The 19,070-nt window shown below is 41.9% G+C and overlaps 1 protein-coding gene across 3 annotated transcripts in view; it reads left to right on the top strand.

Annotated features, from left to right (window-relative positions):
- The window catches only part of LOC8024657 (sodium-dependent phosphate transporter 1-B), a 37,146-nt gene that overhangs the window by 5,698 nt on the left and 12,378 nt on the right, over positions 1–19,070 (top strand). Inside the window, exons 1-10 of one of the 3 annotated variants that reach the window (XM_029994992.4) lie at positions 1,225–1,346; positions 6,309–6,566; positions 8,687–8,788; positions 9,920–10,146; positions 11,194–11,290; positions 13,411–13,530; positions 14,907–14,951; positions 15,818–15,924; positions 16,832–16,907; positions 17,580–17,647. In XM_029994992.4, the coding sequence (XP_029850852.2) occupies positions 6,368–6,566; positions 8,687–8,788; positions 9,920–10,146; positions 11,194–11,290; positions 13,411–13,530; positions 14,907–14,951; positions 15,818–15,924; positions 16,832–16,907; positions 17,580–17,647 (1,041 nt within the window). In that variant the 5' untranslated portion in view covers positions 1,225–1,346; positions 6,309–6,367. Of the gene's footprint in view, positions 1–1,224; positions 1,347–6,308; positions 6,567–8,686; positions 8,789–9,919; positions 10,147–11,193; positions 11,291–13,410; positions 13,531–14,906; positions 14,952–15,817; positions 15,925–16,831; positions 16,908–17,579; positions 17,648–19,070 lie in introns of those variants that run through there. The other 2 variants (XM_029994990.4, XM_029994993.4) reach the window with 2 other exon arrangements.

Genomic DNA, 19,070 nt, shown 5'->3' with positions numbered 1-19,070 from the left:
CTGTGCACCTTTTAGAGAAGTTATTCTCTCCTTGAAATGTTTGATATCAAGCTATAGGTGTTTCTTACGACTCTTAACAAGAAGTTATAGAAAAATAATGTAAATAACATTGCTGCCATGAGTGTAAGTGTAAATTTTCCTGCTTTGGTAAATCTTGTATTTTATCTAATATTGTCAATCACATTTGCTATCAGACCTTCAGCATTATATGTTACGTCTGGTTCATGTTAGGTGCAAAATTTTATAGAAAAATAACTAGAACAATTGATGCACGTTATAACTCGTGACAGCATTTGGAATGGTGTGACAACTAGTGGTGCAAAACTATCGATAGTACTATCGATAATCGCCAGAAATCTGACTATCGATAGTAAAAAAACTATCGATAATACTATTCTAGTCGGTTATCGAAAAACTATTAACAGTACTATCGATACTCAACTATCGAAAAACTATTGATAGTCGTGAGACACCATTGATAGTTTCGGAAAAAATATTGATAGTATTGATAGTCAATTTATCGATAGTTTTGCATCACTAATGACAACCCTGTGTATGTGGATATCCAGTAGAGCCTTGCATAAATAGTGATTACATCATTCATATCTCCCGACATTGTATGCAATCTGTATCTTATTTGATACCTAAATTTTAGGCTCCTTTCGCACATACACTTTCTACAGAAGTGATTGCTTAGACACTTATCTGATGCCTTTAACATTCACAGCATTGTTTAGCATCTCTTCACCTTTCAACACCGACCCTATCCAGGTTCAGGCGGTTTGCTTTCACGTAGTGCGCTCAATCTTGCCTGTGATCGTAGCCGTGACTATGCTTTGTTTCACCTTACGATGGACCGCAGCGGATGCTACTAGCCACCCCCAGCCAATCCAGCACCATGAACATATCACGTGACGCCGTGTGTGTCTGCGCCTCCTCCCAAAGGTCATGTGGCACCCACGCAGCATTGGATTGGCTTCTATGGCTCATAGCGTCCTTTGCGGATACTCGTAGGGTAAAATAAAGCATTAAAATAATTCCTTTTTTTTTTTTCTTTTGTGGGGGGTGGGGTGGCCAACAGACCATCTTGTTAAGGGCATTTGGCCTTTTGTCTTGCTGAGATTAGGAGTCTGCTTGTCCGGTCTTTCTTGGTAATCGGTTTAATCTTGACCATGTCAGATAGCCCAAGGAGGACTTATCAGCCTCCTCTCCCACTCCCTATCCGGTTCTTTCTTGCTTTGAGGCTTCAAACTAAGCGGCTTTGTCGCGGCCACAGCATGGTGGATACCTGCTAGTCTAACTGGTCGTGTGTAGTGCTTGCTCCACTTATGTTTGCTGCGGATAAGGTCTGTATGTCGTTTTTGCTTGGTGACTCGACTGCTGCTTGTTGATTGTGCACTGTTGGCCAGCATTATCTTGCTTTTGTGTAACTCTCGAGCTTTTAACTCTTTTGTGCAAGGTAGCCTTGGCATCACTGCAACATACTACTAAAAAACATTGCATAGCGATGCATGTTCATGTAGTTGAGTTTTCAAATGCCGGCTCATGTGTACTGCAGACTTAAACACCATGTTATTAATGTTTGCTGCAGTTGCGGGCATCAGTTGAAGAGCCTTGACACTTTCTCTTTTATCAACTTTAAACTCCATAATGCAATAAAAAAAAAATCTTCCCCTTGTTTTTGGAAGAGATATTTTTCAGCTCGAACAGAGTAACCTGCATCACTTTGTTTCATAACTATTTGCAATGTTCTGTGGACTGCATTCTTTTTTGCTTGACACTGAACAATGTGTTTTAAAATTCGTAACCTCTTAACAATGTATGAAATGCTACTAACCAAAGTAAAAAGTGGAACTTATTTTGTTTGATTTTGGCTGGAATTTTATCATTTACCAAAAAGGCCCGTTCATGTTCCACGCACATGACTAAGAGCTGGATAAATTTCTCTTCTCTTCCTAATCATACTCGGGTTGTCCTGCCAAGAAACCATTATCCATTACTGATTGAACGGAAGTTTGCATTAATGCAGAGGCTTGCATATCGGCATATCGGTGACACCGGGAGCTTCCCCAAAAACTACTGTCTAAGAGCTCCACTTGAACTTGTCTTGAACCATTTTGGAGGCTCACTTACCCGGAGCCGATAAGAGGCAGTGTTTATGCCACGCCGAAGACGCATGCTGCCTTTGTGATCGGGGTTAGACCGCCCTCGCTCGCTTCACGTTGCGTTTGACCAGACGGCTGGCTCCACATGATCGTAGAGGGCTATCTTGGGGCAAACAGCTTGTATCGGATGTGTCAGAGGAGTGTATTTACAACGCCTTCTCTGCCGCTGCTCTGACAACGAAATTGAAGCGGTGGGTTTGATAGCCGCTCTTGCTAGAAAGGGAAACAACAGGGTGACGCACGCCTGTTTTTCTCTGACGCGTTCGACGGCATGCACTCCTGAAGTGACGCATTGCGATCACTTTGTGAGCGACGATAGTCATATCTAGAGACGTCTAAATGGAAGCAGCGGGGAATGGTCTTGGGTCGCACTGTCAACATCTTCAGGGGGCTTTTTGGGTTCTTTTCTTCTTGCACAAGTGGGGCTCAACGAAGGCCCTACAGGAAGACAAAATGTTTTTTTGTGCAAGTTTTATCTAACAGAGCCAGCTGTTTTTATTCGTTGCAGTCACTTGTGCACTATGATAGTTATATCCAAAGTGTCTGAGCAAGAGTGGCGGGGACTGTTCTTGGGTCAACACATCTTCAAGGGGCTTCCTGGTTCCTTTGTTTCTCGCACAGATGGGGCCAACAAAGCTTTGCAGGAAAGCAAAAAGTCCTCTAAATAATTTGTAACTGATGGAGCCAGCTGTTTTGTGTGATACTTCGGTTGGTAGGTAAATTCATTGACACTGAGCAAAACATGCCAAATCTGAATTTTTTTTATGTGAAAAGTTTTAAATCGTCCGGGAATTGAAGTCATTTGGAAAAGCTGAAACTTGGCCAAACCGTTGTGAGAATGGGGGAAGTCTGTAAAAAGTGTTATTACACACTTTTTTTTTTTTTTACATGCATATTCAGAAGGCCTGAACTAGCTGTACTTTTAAAGTACCCATGCAGGCTCCACGTTTATATCCTATTGGTTTTGAGGCCATAAGGTGTTACCTTTCTAGTTATTCACGAATCTGACAATTTCTTTTTTTCCCCAAGTTCGTCAGGGGATTTGGGTAAAAAGATCAGGGCAAACATAAAAGCGTTGAGGAAACAAGGAATATAATTCAATGGTCCAACTGTTACTGCTGGAAGTGTGCAAAAGCAGTTTATGCAATTTATTGTTGTGCAATTGTTCGTTCTTTCAAACTGTTCTCCAACCGGGGAGGAGTCATGTTGACAATGGGGTTAATAGAATTGAGCTTCTTGAAACCTATCTTGGGGCCGGTGTATCTCTATACTCCGTTTCACCTTATGTACCGCAGCGAAGGCTAGGAGTGCGAGCTCATAGCGTTGGCACTTGCCCCTAATTCACGAGAGCATGTGCCGCCGAGATGTGCCCTAGAGCAAGGAGCTCACGCTTGTAGCCTTTCCAGCGGTACATCATAAGGTGAAATAGGGTATAGATGCACTCAGTGTGTCAGCAGTCATGATACTCCGGACCAAAAATGACGTGTGCACCGGTGCCACATCCTTGATTTGTGGCCTGTGCAGGTCACTCTTGATAGGAGTGTGTATTTCCCATTCCCATATCACCCAAGATAGGCTTCTGTAATGGAAAATGCTTGTGTTAGAGGCATTGTGCACTTTGACACTGAGATAATTCGCTTCGTATCTATGAAAACTTTCAAGTGCCTATCATGAGTGACACTTAAAGGGATACTACAACGAAATTTCGGTGCTTATTTTATGGTCTATATGTCTTCAAAGGAGCAGTATCACATCGAACACACCAATATCTTGTTAAAAAAGTCACGAAAAGGAATTTTAATATGAATTAAACGTTTAGCAAAGTGCGCCTGGTGGATGTCGCTAACGGCTCGTTCGTAATACCCGTCTAGGAACCTTGACAGCTAGTGACGGTGAGTGTCTCGCTATTGACCCTCTACAAGATTATAGATTAACCCGTCACTCAAAATTCGAACAAAAGCAGCCGCTTCGGTGGCTGGAACGACTAGGCCATCCTCTCGACGTCAGCCTCGCAGTAGCTTGGCTCGTCCCGAGACGAACTACGGCACGATTGCATTCGATGTCACGTGGCCTCTGCTGGCTGTTCTCCGTGCGTTTGCCAGAGTGGGCCGTTTATAACGAAAAATACTGCCACCAGACTCAAAATACAAGCGTACGATTGTCATTCACGGATATTGTGGATCATATTCAACCTATTCTTGAACACATTTCAAATTTCGTTGAAGTATCCCTTTAACTGCCTAAACGTTCTACTAACTTGTCATGAAATTTTTTTTTTTTTTAATTTAAAGGTTGGCGATTTGAATGTGTGTGGCAACAGTCACCCATTGATTTAAGAAAAAACTGAAAGCAGTGTGGGCTTTCAGTCTTAGTACAGGCCTAATTATCTCATACTTCCATGTTCAATGAAATAACAAAAACAACCACTCTAAGACTGCCACATTGTGTCAGCCTACAATATCTTTGTGTTTTTAATGCTGGAAACATTAGGAATAGCGGCCATATTCTTGTGGTTATGAAGGAACAAGTTTAGTTCTTGCTTTAGACCTGGAGTTGAATTTTGCGGTGACAACGTATCCGCGTAACTGCCAGCAATGTTATCAGCTCCGAGAAAAACCATGATTTTTATTGTCTGCGGTTACAGCTTATTTAACAATCACTGTTGGTATAGAGAAGCCGTATTTGAGTGCATATGAAGATGAACACGGTTGTGCACTTATCAACTGGCCATCGTCCCACCACTGGTCTTGCCAAGTACGCAAACTTTTTGTCTTACGACGTCATGTCTGATAACTGGCAATGCCAGAAATTGCGTCAGCTCAGCATATCGTAGAGACAGGAGATCGTAGCTGCTTTATTGTTTCACACTCCTTGAACGACATTTCAGGACGGTGTACCGTTTCTTAACAGTTTTGCTTATCTTAGCGTCTAATAGCGGCATATCGTGCAAGCATTTCTGTTACATCAGCGTTACTTCGGTTTAGCAATCCTATCTCGAACACACTTCTGGGCACGCCCAACCTTGCGAGGCTAACTGATAAAGATGGAAGAAACAAGGACCTCTTGTCGTTGCTATAGCCTGCAGGATTTGATAAAAAGGTTTCATGTTTTTTTTGTAGGGAAAAGGGAAGTGTCAACACCTAGGGTAAACATTGAGCCAATTATATCACGTCTTCATTTGCTCTGGTAAGACATGAAGTAACTGTATCCGGAGGCTGTTTGGTTTAAGTAAGGTCTGCTATCATGCTCTCAAAAAAAAACACCGTCTTTTGTGACGAAAGGTTGCTAGGACTAAGGATAGAGCTCTGTGATTTGTTTCTTGTGTGTTACAGTCTGCCCAGCGTTTGTTAATCAAACATATTGTTTTTGAAGATAAGTGAGTAGGCAGCCGAGATGGTTGATGTTACGAATTTTTAAAAAAACGGAGACGTCGAACGAAAAAGGGGACTACACACAAGACATCTCCGAGACGTCTTGTGTGTTGTCCCCTTTTTTGTCCGTCGTCTCCGGTTTTTCAAAAGTATTGTTTTTACCCTGCCACGACACATTATAATCTTTTTCTGACTGCAAGCACGTCGCTCTCTCCTGTGGGCTCAGCCTCGTTAGTCAACAGGCCTGCCCTTGGTTTTAGAACTAGCGAACCGGAGTGGATGGACGTATGGATACTAGGTTTTCTTCCAAGGCGGTGAATTCGTCATTCTTGTAGCGTTGGCTGGTAGGGGTGTAGAAGTTGATGTCTTCGAATATTCGGTGACCTCTATGGCAGCTGTCATTGTATAAGTGGTAGAACGACGTAGATAGAGCCTTTTTAAAAACCCACCGAGCAACATTGGTGGTCGCCATTTTTTTGGCACAACGCGTGCGATTGGTCCTCGCCGTACGCAGACGCGACACTCCGTTTTTAATACAGCTGAGCCGAATTAATGACAAACGCTGACGCAACCCTCGTGTCCAGTTCATGCTCGGAGTGTGTGCCTAATCATTGGCAGACTGGGATGATAGGTGCAGCAAATACAAGTGGGAGCACACTTTTTGAAAATGGTCTATTGCTGTGACTTTACATACCGAGCCATGGCGCGAATTTGTGCCCCGATGTGACCGAGCACCCTCTCGAGTTCGCACATGCCTGTTGTTTGTGCTCAGTTTGAGGGACCTTGGAGGTGAGTTTGTGAGGCGGCACGCGGTTGGAGCACTGCGGGAAGATGGTGTACGTGGACACCAGCTCGGACTTGCTATGGATCCTGGTGGTGGGCTTCATCCTGGCTTTTTTCCTGGCCTTTGGCGTGGGTGCCAACGACGTGGCCAACTCCTTCGGCACCTCGGTGGGTGCCAAGGTGCTCACTCTTCGCCAGGCCTGCATCCTGGCCACCATCTTCGAGATTCTCGGGGCAATCCTCATAGGTGGGTGAACTCGACTCGCTCAGAAAGGGCAGGAAGAAAGAGAGCTCGCAGTTGTTCTTCCCTGTCCTTTGACTATTTTAACACAAAATGTTTTTAAAAGGAAACGAAAGTGATTTCTGCATTTGAGGAAAAACGCTTAAAGGGGCACTGAAGTCAATTCTGAGATCGTCCTTTTGTGGTGACAACTCAATCTAGATGTTCTAAGCATCCCAGCAAACTTGAAATCGCAATCGTGTGTAGCTTATTTCTTCTTTAAAAGCGTGTTCAAAGATCGTGACATACCCTTTTTGGGAAGAATTTTCTTGAAGTGGTCGACGAAGGTTGCTTGTCAGCGAGTTGCAAGCGATGGCTTCACCCGCGGAGAAAAAGAGGAGTCTTATCCAAATGTGTACCTACCTATCAGACTCTCTTTGAAACGAATTATAATAAAATCATTCGGAATCTGCACATATTTTTGGGCTTTCATTGGTCCACACAATGTAGTCCGCGAGAAAAAAGTCTACGTTTTTTTCTATTGCCCTGAGATGAAGTTTTGTAATATAGGACTTGGCATATGCGCGATCCAACACCTTTAAAACAATATAAGATCAAAAACTACCTTTTTCAAAAATGACTTCGGTGCCCCTTCAAATAGTCTTTGTTTCACCTCTAGGATCACAGATATCAAAATTATTGAGCGAGAGATGGGGTTCTTTTGCTCAATTTGATGCACGGAGACTGCAGAAAATCACTTTCAAAGTACCCTTCCCCGAGCGTGACGTCATATTAGGAGTTTTCGGAATCTTTACTCTTGTGCATCTTCAGCGTCTATCAAAGCTATGCTGCGCAGTCTTTAGGGTTGCCACCTTTGGGGGGGGTGGTTGAATATAGGAGATTGAATTAGTGTTGAAAGGAAGATGCCATGTTTGTCTTTGACAGGCAATGCAATTTATTGTAATGAATGTTTTCCTAGAGAGGAATTAGTATATTGTACATGTACACAAATACATATTATGTGCAATTATGGTCCGGTCAAAAACCGGGCAGATAGCAACCCTAGCAGTCTTGCTATTTTCAGAAAGGTTAGAAAAAGATGTCACGACTTATGTCAGTGCAGGGGGATATATCTGGCGAGCTTGCAATTGCACGTGCTGCCCATGCGAGCAGCACGCTCTTGGCGGCCGAAAAATCCAGGTATGACGTAACAACCGAACGGAGGTTTTCATGTTTTCTCACGTTTAGTTACGTCTTTGGGGAAAACGGACATGATATTCAGATTCATGGGATCAAAATACTTTAAAATTCACCTGTAACTCGCTTTTTTCAAGAACCTCTTAAAGGGATACTGAACCACACATTTCAGTGTCCATAATAAGTGGCGCACAATCTTTCCACGAGCCAGCAGCTGTTGCGGTGTGCGCGAGCACATGCAACAAAATTGACGTCATAATCTTTCATTCACGCTTAAGATGACAGGGAAATGTATGGGCTCCGGGCAAAAGGAGAATAAAGAGGGGTTTTTATCTGCACAAGTAAAAGCTATGTGCTTGTTAGACCAATTAATCGCACACCTTTTACACCCAACCCCACTGTGGGGATGAAAAGCCTGTCTTTGTTCTCCTTTTTCCCGGAGCCCCTCACATTTCACTGTCATTTTAAACTTAAATGGAGGATTATGATGTCAATTTCGTCGCGTGTGCTCGCGCACGATGGCGGCTGCTGGCTCATGAAAAGATTGTGCGCCACTTATTATGGACACTGAAGTGTTTCATATAGCATCCCTTTAAGCTTCCCTTGGGGGCTAGATTTCATGCGAAAAGCGTTACGCTATAGTGTGGGTGATCGTAATTAGCTATATTTTTGAAGTGGCCCAGTGTGAATTGAACCCCGGACCGTGCAATCCCCGGCGTGATGCTTCAGCTTGGTGTCACAAGAAGGCGGTGAACGGGGGGGGGAGCCTGTACTGGCAGGCGACCGTCGGCGCGTGCAGCTGGTTCTCGAATGACGAAGCGTAGCTTCCTACGTGATCTTGCTACATCGCGGTTCCTGAATAAATCTTAATTGTCTTGATTTTTAATCGGTTAGGAAATTTATATTTTACTTGATATGTGTAACTTGAGTTTTGTTGTTTTTCGATCCAGGGTATAAGGTGTCTGACACTGTTCGGAAAGGGATCCTGGATGTGAGCATGTACGAAAATGCCACCAAGGATCTCATGCTGGGAAACTTGGCTGCACTGGCAGGTGAGCCGGGAACTTGAATATGCTTCTACCTCAGCACGCCAAAGGCTTGCCTTTGTGCTAGTTTGTTCATCAATTTATTCATTTATTAGCACAATCAAAATGACACAAATTCCTGTACCCTTTTGAGGGAATGTTATGCTATATTTGACTTTGTACATACGTTTATTTTAAGAGGTATCAGCTGTGTGGCTTATATGTTGTGGAACAAACAACTGTGTCAACATCAGCTTATCTGGTATCTTGCCCTTGCATTGTTTTGTCAAGCCGCTATCTTGGCCACAGTTAAAGCCTGTTGTCAAGTGATGATTGCTACAACCAGTCCTCTGGGAAGAGCCCTATCATATTATTTCTGGAATACTGTACTCTCTGTGACAACTGTGCACTCCCATTTATAGAAGCAGAATTTGCTTTTTTTTTTTCTCAAATTATGTTTCGGTGAAAATCAAATGTAAAAAGTTGAGTCTTTTTTTTTTATTCTGCTTAATTGTTTATTGAGATTATTGACACGGCCCAATTATGTTTTTCGTATACAAGACGAAATATGTATTGTTTCATTCTTTCGTTCGGAGCCGTGTAGCTCCTATTATAATTGCCTAACATATATACAACAGTGTCTGCTCTAAACATATCTTTTAAAAAAAGAGGCTTTGTCACTTTTTGGTTTCTGCAGCACTTCAGTCGTCAATGCGGGATTTGGCTGGTGCATAAAGTCTCTATAGCCCGTTACAATACAATACTTTATTTTCTCATCAAATTGACGAGAAAAAAAAAAGTATTGTATTTTATTGACCGGAAAATACATAAAAAGAATCTGCAAAACAGTTTGACGGTTTCGCCTTTGCTGTAACACACAGATGGCCCTCTACGATAACACACAGACTGCAGCTTTAAGAAAACGAGCAAAACTCTAGGTTCTACATATTGCGTACAATTGCGGGTCAAGAGAAGCAAAACGAGCTCCCCCACGAAGCCCTCCATTCCACAGTAGTGTCTGAAAGAGGGAGAGCGACGGGGAAATCAGCTGTTTAGGCAAGCAGGCATTTGTTAGGTTCGACCGTCATCACGCGACACACGTGGCTGCCCAATTGGCCCTTCGTTGACCGAGACCCTGGGAGGGGGGGTCCCTTGCAGGAAGTGCCATTTGGAACATCCTGGCGACGGCCTTCAGCCTGCCCATCTCGGGCACGCACAGCATCATCGGCGCCGTGGTGGGCTTTTCCCTCGTGGCACGCGGCCTGCAGGGCATCCATTGGTGGGAGCTGGGCAAGATCGTCCTCTCCTGGTTCATCAGCCCTGTCCTCTCGGGCATCATCTCAGTTGTGCTCTACCTCCTCATCCAGTTCCTCATCCTCAGAAAGGCGAGCCGACGACGCTTGTTCGTGTGGGGTGCCGAGTAGGAGTGGTTTATTTGAGCCGCAAGTTGAAAGGGGGGAAAACTGTACAAAGTATGTAGATGCACATACACTTCACGACACTGTTAACGCAAACAAACCATCGGCAGTTTTTTCTCTTTTTTTCTTTGGTACTTAGGGATTGTTATTTAAACTATTATTGTGGTGGAAAGTACTCGGTTGGGGCGGTGACGTAAGTGGTGAATTTTGATGCCCCGCCAGTATACCCTTCCAAAGTAAAATGCAAAGAGTGTCTAAGTTGTTTTTGCACCAGCGGTGTCGTGTGGCGTATGGGCTAACAACAAATGCAGGTTAAAAACTGTATAAGTTTCTACAGGGGTGCTGTGGCGGTTTGACATGGCAGTTATGGAGAATCAACCATGTTAATGTGGAGGCATATTCATTAAAAATGGAGATTGAAAAGTTGTGCTAGTTTCTGTTGCTCACTAAGTACAGAATGAAAGCAGAAAAGAAGGGATATGTTTTAGTCCTGTTGCAATTAACACAGATTCTCATTCATTATGTTTTTTTTTTTTAATATATTCATTGGAATGTTTTAGTGAGTTTTGTTCCGCATAAGCTGTCCTGCGAAAGACTGAGAGATTAAAGGTGTCTAAATTTTAGGTTAAAAGCAGTTCTTTGATGAGCACTCAACATTGATTTCATTGGCAGTTTTAATAGTCTCAGATATCCGTAAGCTAGTATGGCTTTGTTAGAACCCCATTGTGCGCCATAACTTTCCTTTATTACTTAGCAGTCCGATGTGTAGTCGTGATTACACATCTGATCTGTATTCAAAACAGATACTGTCAACTGAAAGACCTTGTTTAAACATTTCTGTAGTGTAGCATTCTACAAGTGTAGCAAGGTTTTCGTTCATTTTTAAGCAACGTGCACTACACAAAACATTTGTGACAGGATGTCTTGGTGTGTTAGTAAAAAAGACAAAAAACTTGGGAATTAGAATTGTGGGCATTTTCATTCATCCCTTTTCTTTTCCCTTTGTTTTTACAGGAGAAGCCCTTGGAGCCTGGACTTCGTTCACTGCCATTTTTCTACGGTTTCACTCTTTTTGTGAATGTCTTCTCCGTGGTGCATGATGGTCCTCAAAGTAAGCCCCCCAGCCTTACTTGCACAGAGTGAATTCTTTTTGTTTTGTTGATTCATGCTCCGGCTGCCATAAAACAGCTGTAGAATTGATAGATTAAAAAAAAAAAAAAAAAAGACACAGGTCATGCAACATTGCAGCCTGGAGTAAAATGCAACTGCACTAAATCTACAAACAATTTGGCAACAAGACCCCTCTCTACATAAGTCGTTCAACTACTGTAAAATCCCGTAAGAATACCTATGGGATGGGCGACCTTTTAGAGATGAAACCGTGAAAGTTTATAAAAAATTAGCGATAAACATTGGTACACTTAAGTGAACAGAGAACTGATGTTGCAGATTTCCGGGCGCAGCAGATGTGCATTTGATACTGCTATAAACATGCGTGAAATCGCTACACACTCGAGTATCATGGGGAACCCATGTCGCGTGCGTGCAAATCGCGGACAAAAAAAACTAGGAAATCCATTCCGAACTCGCATGTCACAGGAATGGATATTGCAGATGCAGCAGATTCATGTGTCTGGGTCCGATAAACACATGAGAACTTGTGTATCACATGTAACCGATATCCCACACACAGATCGTGCATAGCAGACGCAGGAACCTGCTTCGAAGTCGTATGTTATGGGAAAGGATACTGCAGGTTGCAAACACAGCAGCTTCACATGTCGTGGTGCGATAAACACGTGCAAACCCGCTACAAACTCCCTTGTCACACGTGCCAGTATCGCAGATCGCATGATTTATGTGATTCCCGTCGGATATTGCATGATATCCAACTGAAATCGGGGGGTGGGCAATGTTTCAGAATTTTTATGTTATCGGTATATAGCCCAAAAAAAAAACTGAATAGGCCGGTGAAAGGCATTTATACGGGGTTTTACGGTAATACAACAAAAAGGCTCTCATGGTGGGTTTTTAAAGAATGACACACAACGATACCTCGTTGAATTACCCAGAAATGCCTGGTAAATACCAAAGTGTATCTCGCCACATTTGCAAGAAAATCTGCTAGTTTATTGCTAGGAAAATCCCAGAATGTTGAAAACTCTAAAGGAGCAACAGGAAGTAGTATGCTCAGCCTGAACGACAAGCTTGATACAATCTAAATGCCCAATTGCTTCCAGCCAAGTGGCTCACACATTCTTAGCCTGTCTAGGTATCTTCCCGCTATTGAAACCATGTTTGCAATCACGATGGTTGTACAATGCAGAGAGTGGCGGGACCACTCTTACAAAGACCAACATCTTCATTCAGCATCAACGTGCACGGACAAATCAAGCCAGATAGAGCAACATAGTTTACGTGGGACTCTAGGCTTAGGCCAGTCCCGCTGCGAAAACAAGTACCCGCACGGCGCGTCTGAAGGCGCATACTTGCGACAGTTGTTTCCTGCGAACTTGGTTGAGGAGACCTTCCTCTAAACGCCTCGGTAAATGCGAAGCAACTTTGCAGATGCCGCAGCCATGTTCGTTATTGTTTCACACCAACGCGGAAAAGCCGATCTTGGGGTGTTCTTGAAAACAATGACTCATTCTAGATTATGTTTTTTTTTCTCAAACATAAATATGTTGTTGATAAAAATACTATTACGGCTTGGAGAAATAATTTTACAACAGACAACCCACACATCAATCATCTCTCCAACCAATGAGAGCCTAGAAATGGTATGCGAGTTAACTACGTTCCTGGGCGGGGCCTAGTGTGGGCTACCTCCATCTAAATTGCGTTTAAAATAGATATTGTTCCAATCAAACTTTCTTTTGTGGAAAAATTCACAAATAAAATATGTCCCATTTAAACCCTTTAAAAAAAATTTTTTTTTTTTTTTGTGTGTGTGTTTTTTTCTAGACAAAACCTGATGATGTTTAATCAAATAAACTAAATGATCTTTCTGTCTTTTTTTAACGCTTCCTAGACTCGAGTTGCAGAGCTCGTTGGTTATTGCAGGCATGATAGATCTGGGCCCTCCATTTCTTTTCTGATTTTTTTTTTTTTTTTTGACAAGTGTTGATTGTTGGGCAGGTTGATATGTCACGTTAGAAAATATGATTGCGCTTTGAAGTCAGGGACGTAGGAAGAACAGACACCACAGAGCACTTTTTTTTTTTTTTCCAGTGCTCAAATTCGACTTGATTCCTTGGTGGGGAGCGCTGATTGTGGCCGTATCTGTTGCCGCCATCTCAGCCATTGTCGTCTGGTTCGTCGTCGTTCCACGGCTCAGGAAGACAATCGAAAGTGAGCCTTGGATATCTTCTTTCCAAGCCTTTGCTTTTTTACGTCATTAGGTGTGTCTGCCTGCAGCTGCTGCTTCCCAAGAAATACCAATGCTGCCTTGCTCTTGCTTGCTTGCTAGCTGGCATGACTTCACTGTTTCGCCTATTGTTCGCTTTTTTCATGCTGTGTTGCAAAACTCTTTATTTTTCCGGCCTCTAATTTTTTGTTTATGAATCGGGCATGGCTCTTCAGACTTGTGGATGTGGCGATGTTCGAAACATTTATTTATGACTTTTTGCTTTGCCTTTAAGTTTTGCAAATTTATTGTTGTGGAATTGGGGCTTTTGGCCATTCACAGTTTAATGGTTGTAGTTTCATGAGGTATGGTGTTATATTAATTGGGTTTTTCTGTGGTGTAAGTAGCTGGACTTCTCAAAGTAGCAGTTAGATTTTTTTTTTTTTTCATCTATGATAGTAATAATAATAAAATCATGAGCCATTCTACTTTGTAGAAGTGGATGATCAGCGAAGCCGTTTAGCATACGACACAGACCCGCCCCGAAGAGCTAGGGGAAACTAGACATGCACGACGGGACCGCCACCTTGGGAGAGCGGAAGGAAAGGAAACTAGGCACGCAAGCGCTTGGAGCAACGACAAAGACAGGGCAGTGCAAGCATAGACATGACCGACACGGGTCGCATTGCAGCTAATCTTTAAGAGACCTCTATTATCTACCTGAGAGTCTACTGGTCTTGAAAATGGTGCCTATTCACTGAATAGACATATTGCTAAATTACCCAAGCATCAAGGAGAACGCAGAATGTGCGGTGTGTGTTCCACGCACCACACATTTCGGCATCTGCAGTAGTAGCTGTTCTAAAGCAAAAGCCTCAAATAAATAGCATCTTGCATGCGCATTTGTCAACGCTTTATTCTGGTTATTTACTTCGAATCTTTCATGCGGGGAAGGTGTGCGCGTGTGGCGGTGCGAGCGTAGAGTTTTTGGTCACACGCACGAAAAATCTAGGGAACCGTAGTCATAAACAGTATGCTGTGTAGTAGGTACTACAATCTTTGAACTCGTTTTCAGAGGGAACCATATAGAATACTGCGGAAAGTTGTCTATCTAGCTAGTAACATGATTAACAATGGCTAATTAACTATGGGAAAATGTATTATGGGTTTACTCTTGGTATTTGTTCCAAAATTAAAGCTTTCCTTTCTTTTCTTTATGCAGCCTTTGTGGTAAGCATTTCTCGTAATAAAATGCTTGCTACAGGGTTTTAAGTACCACTAATATAAATCATAAATGTGGCTTGGAGATTTTGCATGCACCTTTATGTAGAAGCGGTTTTCAGCTGACAGCACTAACAGCATGTCGGTCCATTCTGACCAGGGGATCTGTACGGCGGAAATGATAACGACCGGATGAGAATGACAGGTCAGTATCTTTTAGCACTGCATGTTGACCTTGTAGTTGCACCTTGAATCTTATAATAAATAAATTTTATGATCACATCGTGCTTTTCTTTGCCGACTCTCAAAGTATTATACGATGCTTTCAAAACAGGCAGGGAGGGGGCTGTCATTTTTTTTCTTTCTATAATTATGTTGTTTATGCTTTTGCAGTTTTTGACGAATCCGGTAATTATGAATATCTTTACAAGAGGGCAAATCTTTCAGTGCAGTGGTTCTCAAATTGTGGTCTGCGGACCCTTTGGCGTCCGCGAAGCCCCGCTTCATAAGTCAAGCCCAGCAATGAAAGTAGTCTTTTCTTAGATTGAGATGAAACATTATAATCTTCTGTTGAGCTTTCCTGTGTGTATGTTTATGAGAGATGTCTACTTCACACTAGCCCTTAGCTATATATCGATTAAACTATTATCATAATTAGCCTATACCTTTCCCTTTTGCCTCGCCACGAACAGGGTCCTCATCATGTCCGCCGATCTGCAAGGGGTCCGCAAAACATCAATGGTTGAGAACCACTGTTTTAGTGGATAGATACTAAAAGGTTTACTTTAATATAAAGGTATAACTAGTAAGAATTCGTCAATGTAACTCTCAAAATAACAAATTTGTCAATACATTTTGTAACCAGTTATACTAGCAAGTTATTTGGGATAAATGATTTCACAGCTGTAGTTGTTGGATTTCAAAGGTTTTGATCAGTTTTTGTCTTTGACGCATCATAAGTGCCCATTTCTATGATGCCAGAAACTTTATGCCCTTCGTAGTTACAACATTGGGAGCTCAGACCTAAAAGCCTCTTCTTTGGCTTCTTTTTTTTTTTTTTTTTTTTTACAGAATTGTCATCTGCCAACAAGGAGACCAAGACTCTTACATACGCATTTGCTCCCAGTGTTCCTGTTTCTGATGATCCTGCACACATGGAGATGGAAGCAACGAAAAAGGTGCTTCTAGCTGTTTGTTTCTCCCTTTTTCTTTGTCTTTTTGTTTCTTGTAAAGGGTAATTTTAGCCACACCATTTGGTGTGTTCAGTATGAAGCTAAGTTGGGCTTGCTTATCTCACAAAGAACATGGTGCTGAACAATTTGGTATTATCTTCTCAGAAGCTATTGTGGATTGTGGTTAGGAATGAACCAACCAATTCTGTATAGATTTGTTTTGTTAGTGTAAGAATGAGAAAGAACCGTCCTTTCTTTGAAGTAATAAATGAGAAAAGAAACCTCAATGATTTATTTCTTATTATTCATTGAATATACTAAGATATGAACTTCCAAAATTACATTTGTTTTCCTCAAAAAAAATATATATATTCTTTTTTAAAAAAATATATATATTCTTTTTTAAAAAAATATATATATTCTTTTTTAAAGTTACTAACCTAATTAATAACCAGCTGTTATACCCTTCAAATGACTTGGCAGTAAGCTTTTACTCGCACATTCTGATATATCCACTAAAAACCGTACGAGCGAGATACCGTAAAACACTTCGCCTCTGCAGCAACAAGTTTATCATGCCTCATTTTACTGCACGAGATCGACAGTTCACAAAATCGGCAAGGGTGTGGAGGCTCGTCTGTGAGTTCTAAAACTTGCTTCTAAAAAATTAATATGGTTTAAATCGAATAACGCCACATCACTCGTAGCCTTCACAGGACAAGGGTAGGATGCAACAACAGCTCTCTTTGCAGTCTTGGAGCTAGAATGACGCTGAGCTATTAGTTTCGAAATAGTTTGCACACCCCTTGCCTTTTTCAGAAATGGCTCTATGATAATTTTTCCTTCTTTAGTTTTCCCATTTAGATCTACAATCCAAACTAACAACTAAAATCTTTCTTTTAATATTCAACAGAACAATGAAGCGAACATGAAAAATGGGTGCCGCAAACCGTCCGTGGAAGTGATTTCCCCCGGTCGTATGCACCATGGTATGGGTCTGCCAAGTTCTTGCCTTGGGAAATCATTTGACGTGTATTTGATTAAGCGTGCCAGTTATTGACGCTCGCTAAATGAACAACTGAAACATTGACATGTTCTGCTGCGGTGTCTAGCCTTGCGCTTTCATTTAAACAAGAGACTCGGAAGTTTAATGGAGAAAATTAAGCTAAGTCTACGATGAAAGCCTTCGTTGGCGAATAATAAAGGTGTGACGCGGTGCAAGTATCTTTATCGTCTCCTTTCCTAGTGCAAACAATGATTATGCATTAGTGTCGCACACATGCTTTGAAGAAGAAAATTTAGCCATGTAAAACGGCTTTTATTTCCAACTAAATGATTTTGTTTAGCTAAATTTGTCACGTTTGATGCCCTTTATGCCAAAATATGTTATGATATATCAGTGATTCGTCACAGTTATTTAATTTATGAGTTATGACTCTAAGTAATATCTCGATCTGCCCAAGTTTTCCTCAAAATCAGCCTTACACATTTCATCCTTATCAAAGTACTTCGGGAAGAACATTTCTAGCTTTTTGGATAGATTGGGATGCTTACTTTCCTCTATGAATAAATTAGTCTATTAAGGACACTATAATATTTGATTTTGTAAATATTTGAGTGAGTCCAGAATGACACTAAATGATGCATTGGTGTTCACACAGGTGATCACCCCCCTCACCATCACACAAATAAGAGGCTATCCCTCATCATGCTTGAGGAGGCTGCTCTGGTGAGTGTTTTGCGGTCCCTTTGCCCTAGGTAAAATCTTTAGTAGAAACATTTCCACTGACACTCCTTCATTTTGATTATACTTCTCTTCTAGATTCTGAAGCATATGTAAGTGACTGCGCAGGATGTAAATATAAGTCATTGCATATGTAGTCCCATTAGTAAAAATGAAATTCTACATCTAACGGACTGTTATCTGCGTGTAGACAAAGTTTTGCCTCAGGCTTCTCATATTCATAATGTTGGTTTCAAAATGTAAAGAAATAAAAGTCACCCAAAGCTGTGTACAGTCGCAGGCCGATTTTTCAGACTCTGAGGGGACCCAGAAATTGTCCAAATAATCAAGCAGTCTGAAAAATCGATTTCAGCCAAAATATCAAATTTTTGCGGATATTCTGCTGCGTATTGGACACTTTCCACTTGCTTATGTCAATTTTAAGTTCGTTAGTGATAGACCGAATCTGCCGAACTTCGTATTCGGCAAAGTTCGGCAAATGCCAAACTTTTGAAGGAAAGTTTGGCAAAGATTCGGCAAAAATTCTGCAAATATCTGCGCACGCGTGAGAACGCGACGGAGCCATGAATTGCAAGTGGATGCTGTGCAGTCGTGCGGTTACCATCGTGCAGTGTTGTACAGCCAGCGGTTACGGTACGGTGTGAACTAGGCAACATGGTAACTGTGCATTTGTGAGCGAGTGTGGTTCTCGTGTCAATATTTTCTGCCTCAAGAATAGAAGATTGACCAGTAATTTACGCATTCCACTGCGCAAGTGACAAATGATGCGGTACATTCTAAAATATTGGCCGACAACTACTCTAAAGCACTCCTCGCAATTATAACAATTCTGTTTTCGGCTCAGGAGTAGTGTGTTCCAAAACAAAATAATATTGCTTTTTCAATTAGTGTTATTTCACGATTTTCATGTATCTGCATAGAACTAAAGACAGAACTATAATGCTTGACGTTCCACATCCGACATTCCTAACTCTCCCTATCTTCTGAAACGTTTGTGTGTGTCCTAATGCCAGAAACTGGAATTTTAAAGGTTAAAAACGAGACGTTGCGAATATGGAGCACGCACTTTCATACAAAGCTGACGTCAAGTGACTTAAATCGAAAAACATGCATTTTTACAATATTATTATTCTCTCTTCTGGTGAAGGCTCAGCAACCGTTGCATTTGTTTTCGCGCACAAAACAGTGACTCCCAGAGAAAGCAAGAACGCAGCGTTATTGCCTTTATTTGAACAATGTACACCAAGGAGGTTGATATGTTACACACACATGCAGGCTTGCGCTGATAAGGCCTTAAAACCGAAACTCTCGTAGCCCCTCTGCCACGCTCGCTTCTATCCAACCTCGTTGTCACTCCACTTCTGCAAGGAGTCACTAAAATTGCCAGTAAACACACAAAAACGACACC

The sequence above is a fragment of the Ixodes scapularis genome, unplaced genomic scaffold (genome assembly GCF_016920785.2).
Source record: "Ixodes scapularis isolate PalLabHiFi unplaced genomic scaffold, ASM1692078v2 PGA_scaffold7__128_contigs__length_106722199, whole genome shotgun sequence".
In the NCBI taxonomy this organism is placed as follows: domain Eukaryota; kingdom Metazoa; phylum Arthropoda; class Arachnida; order Ixodida; family Ixodidae; genus Ixodes; species Ixodes scapularis.
Note: the sequence above shows the minus strand (reverse complement) of the source record. Positions and strands in the feature narration are given on the sequence as shown.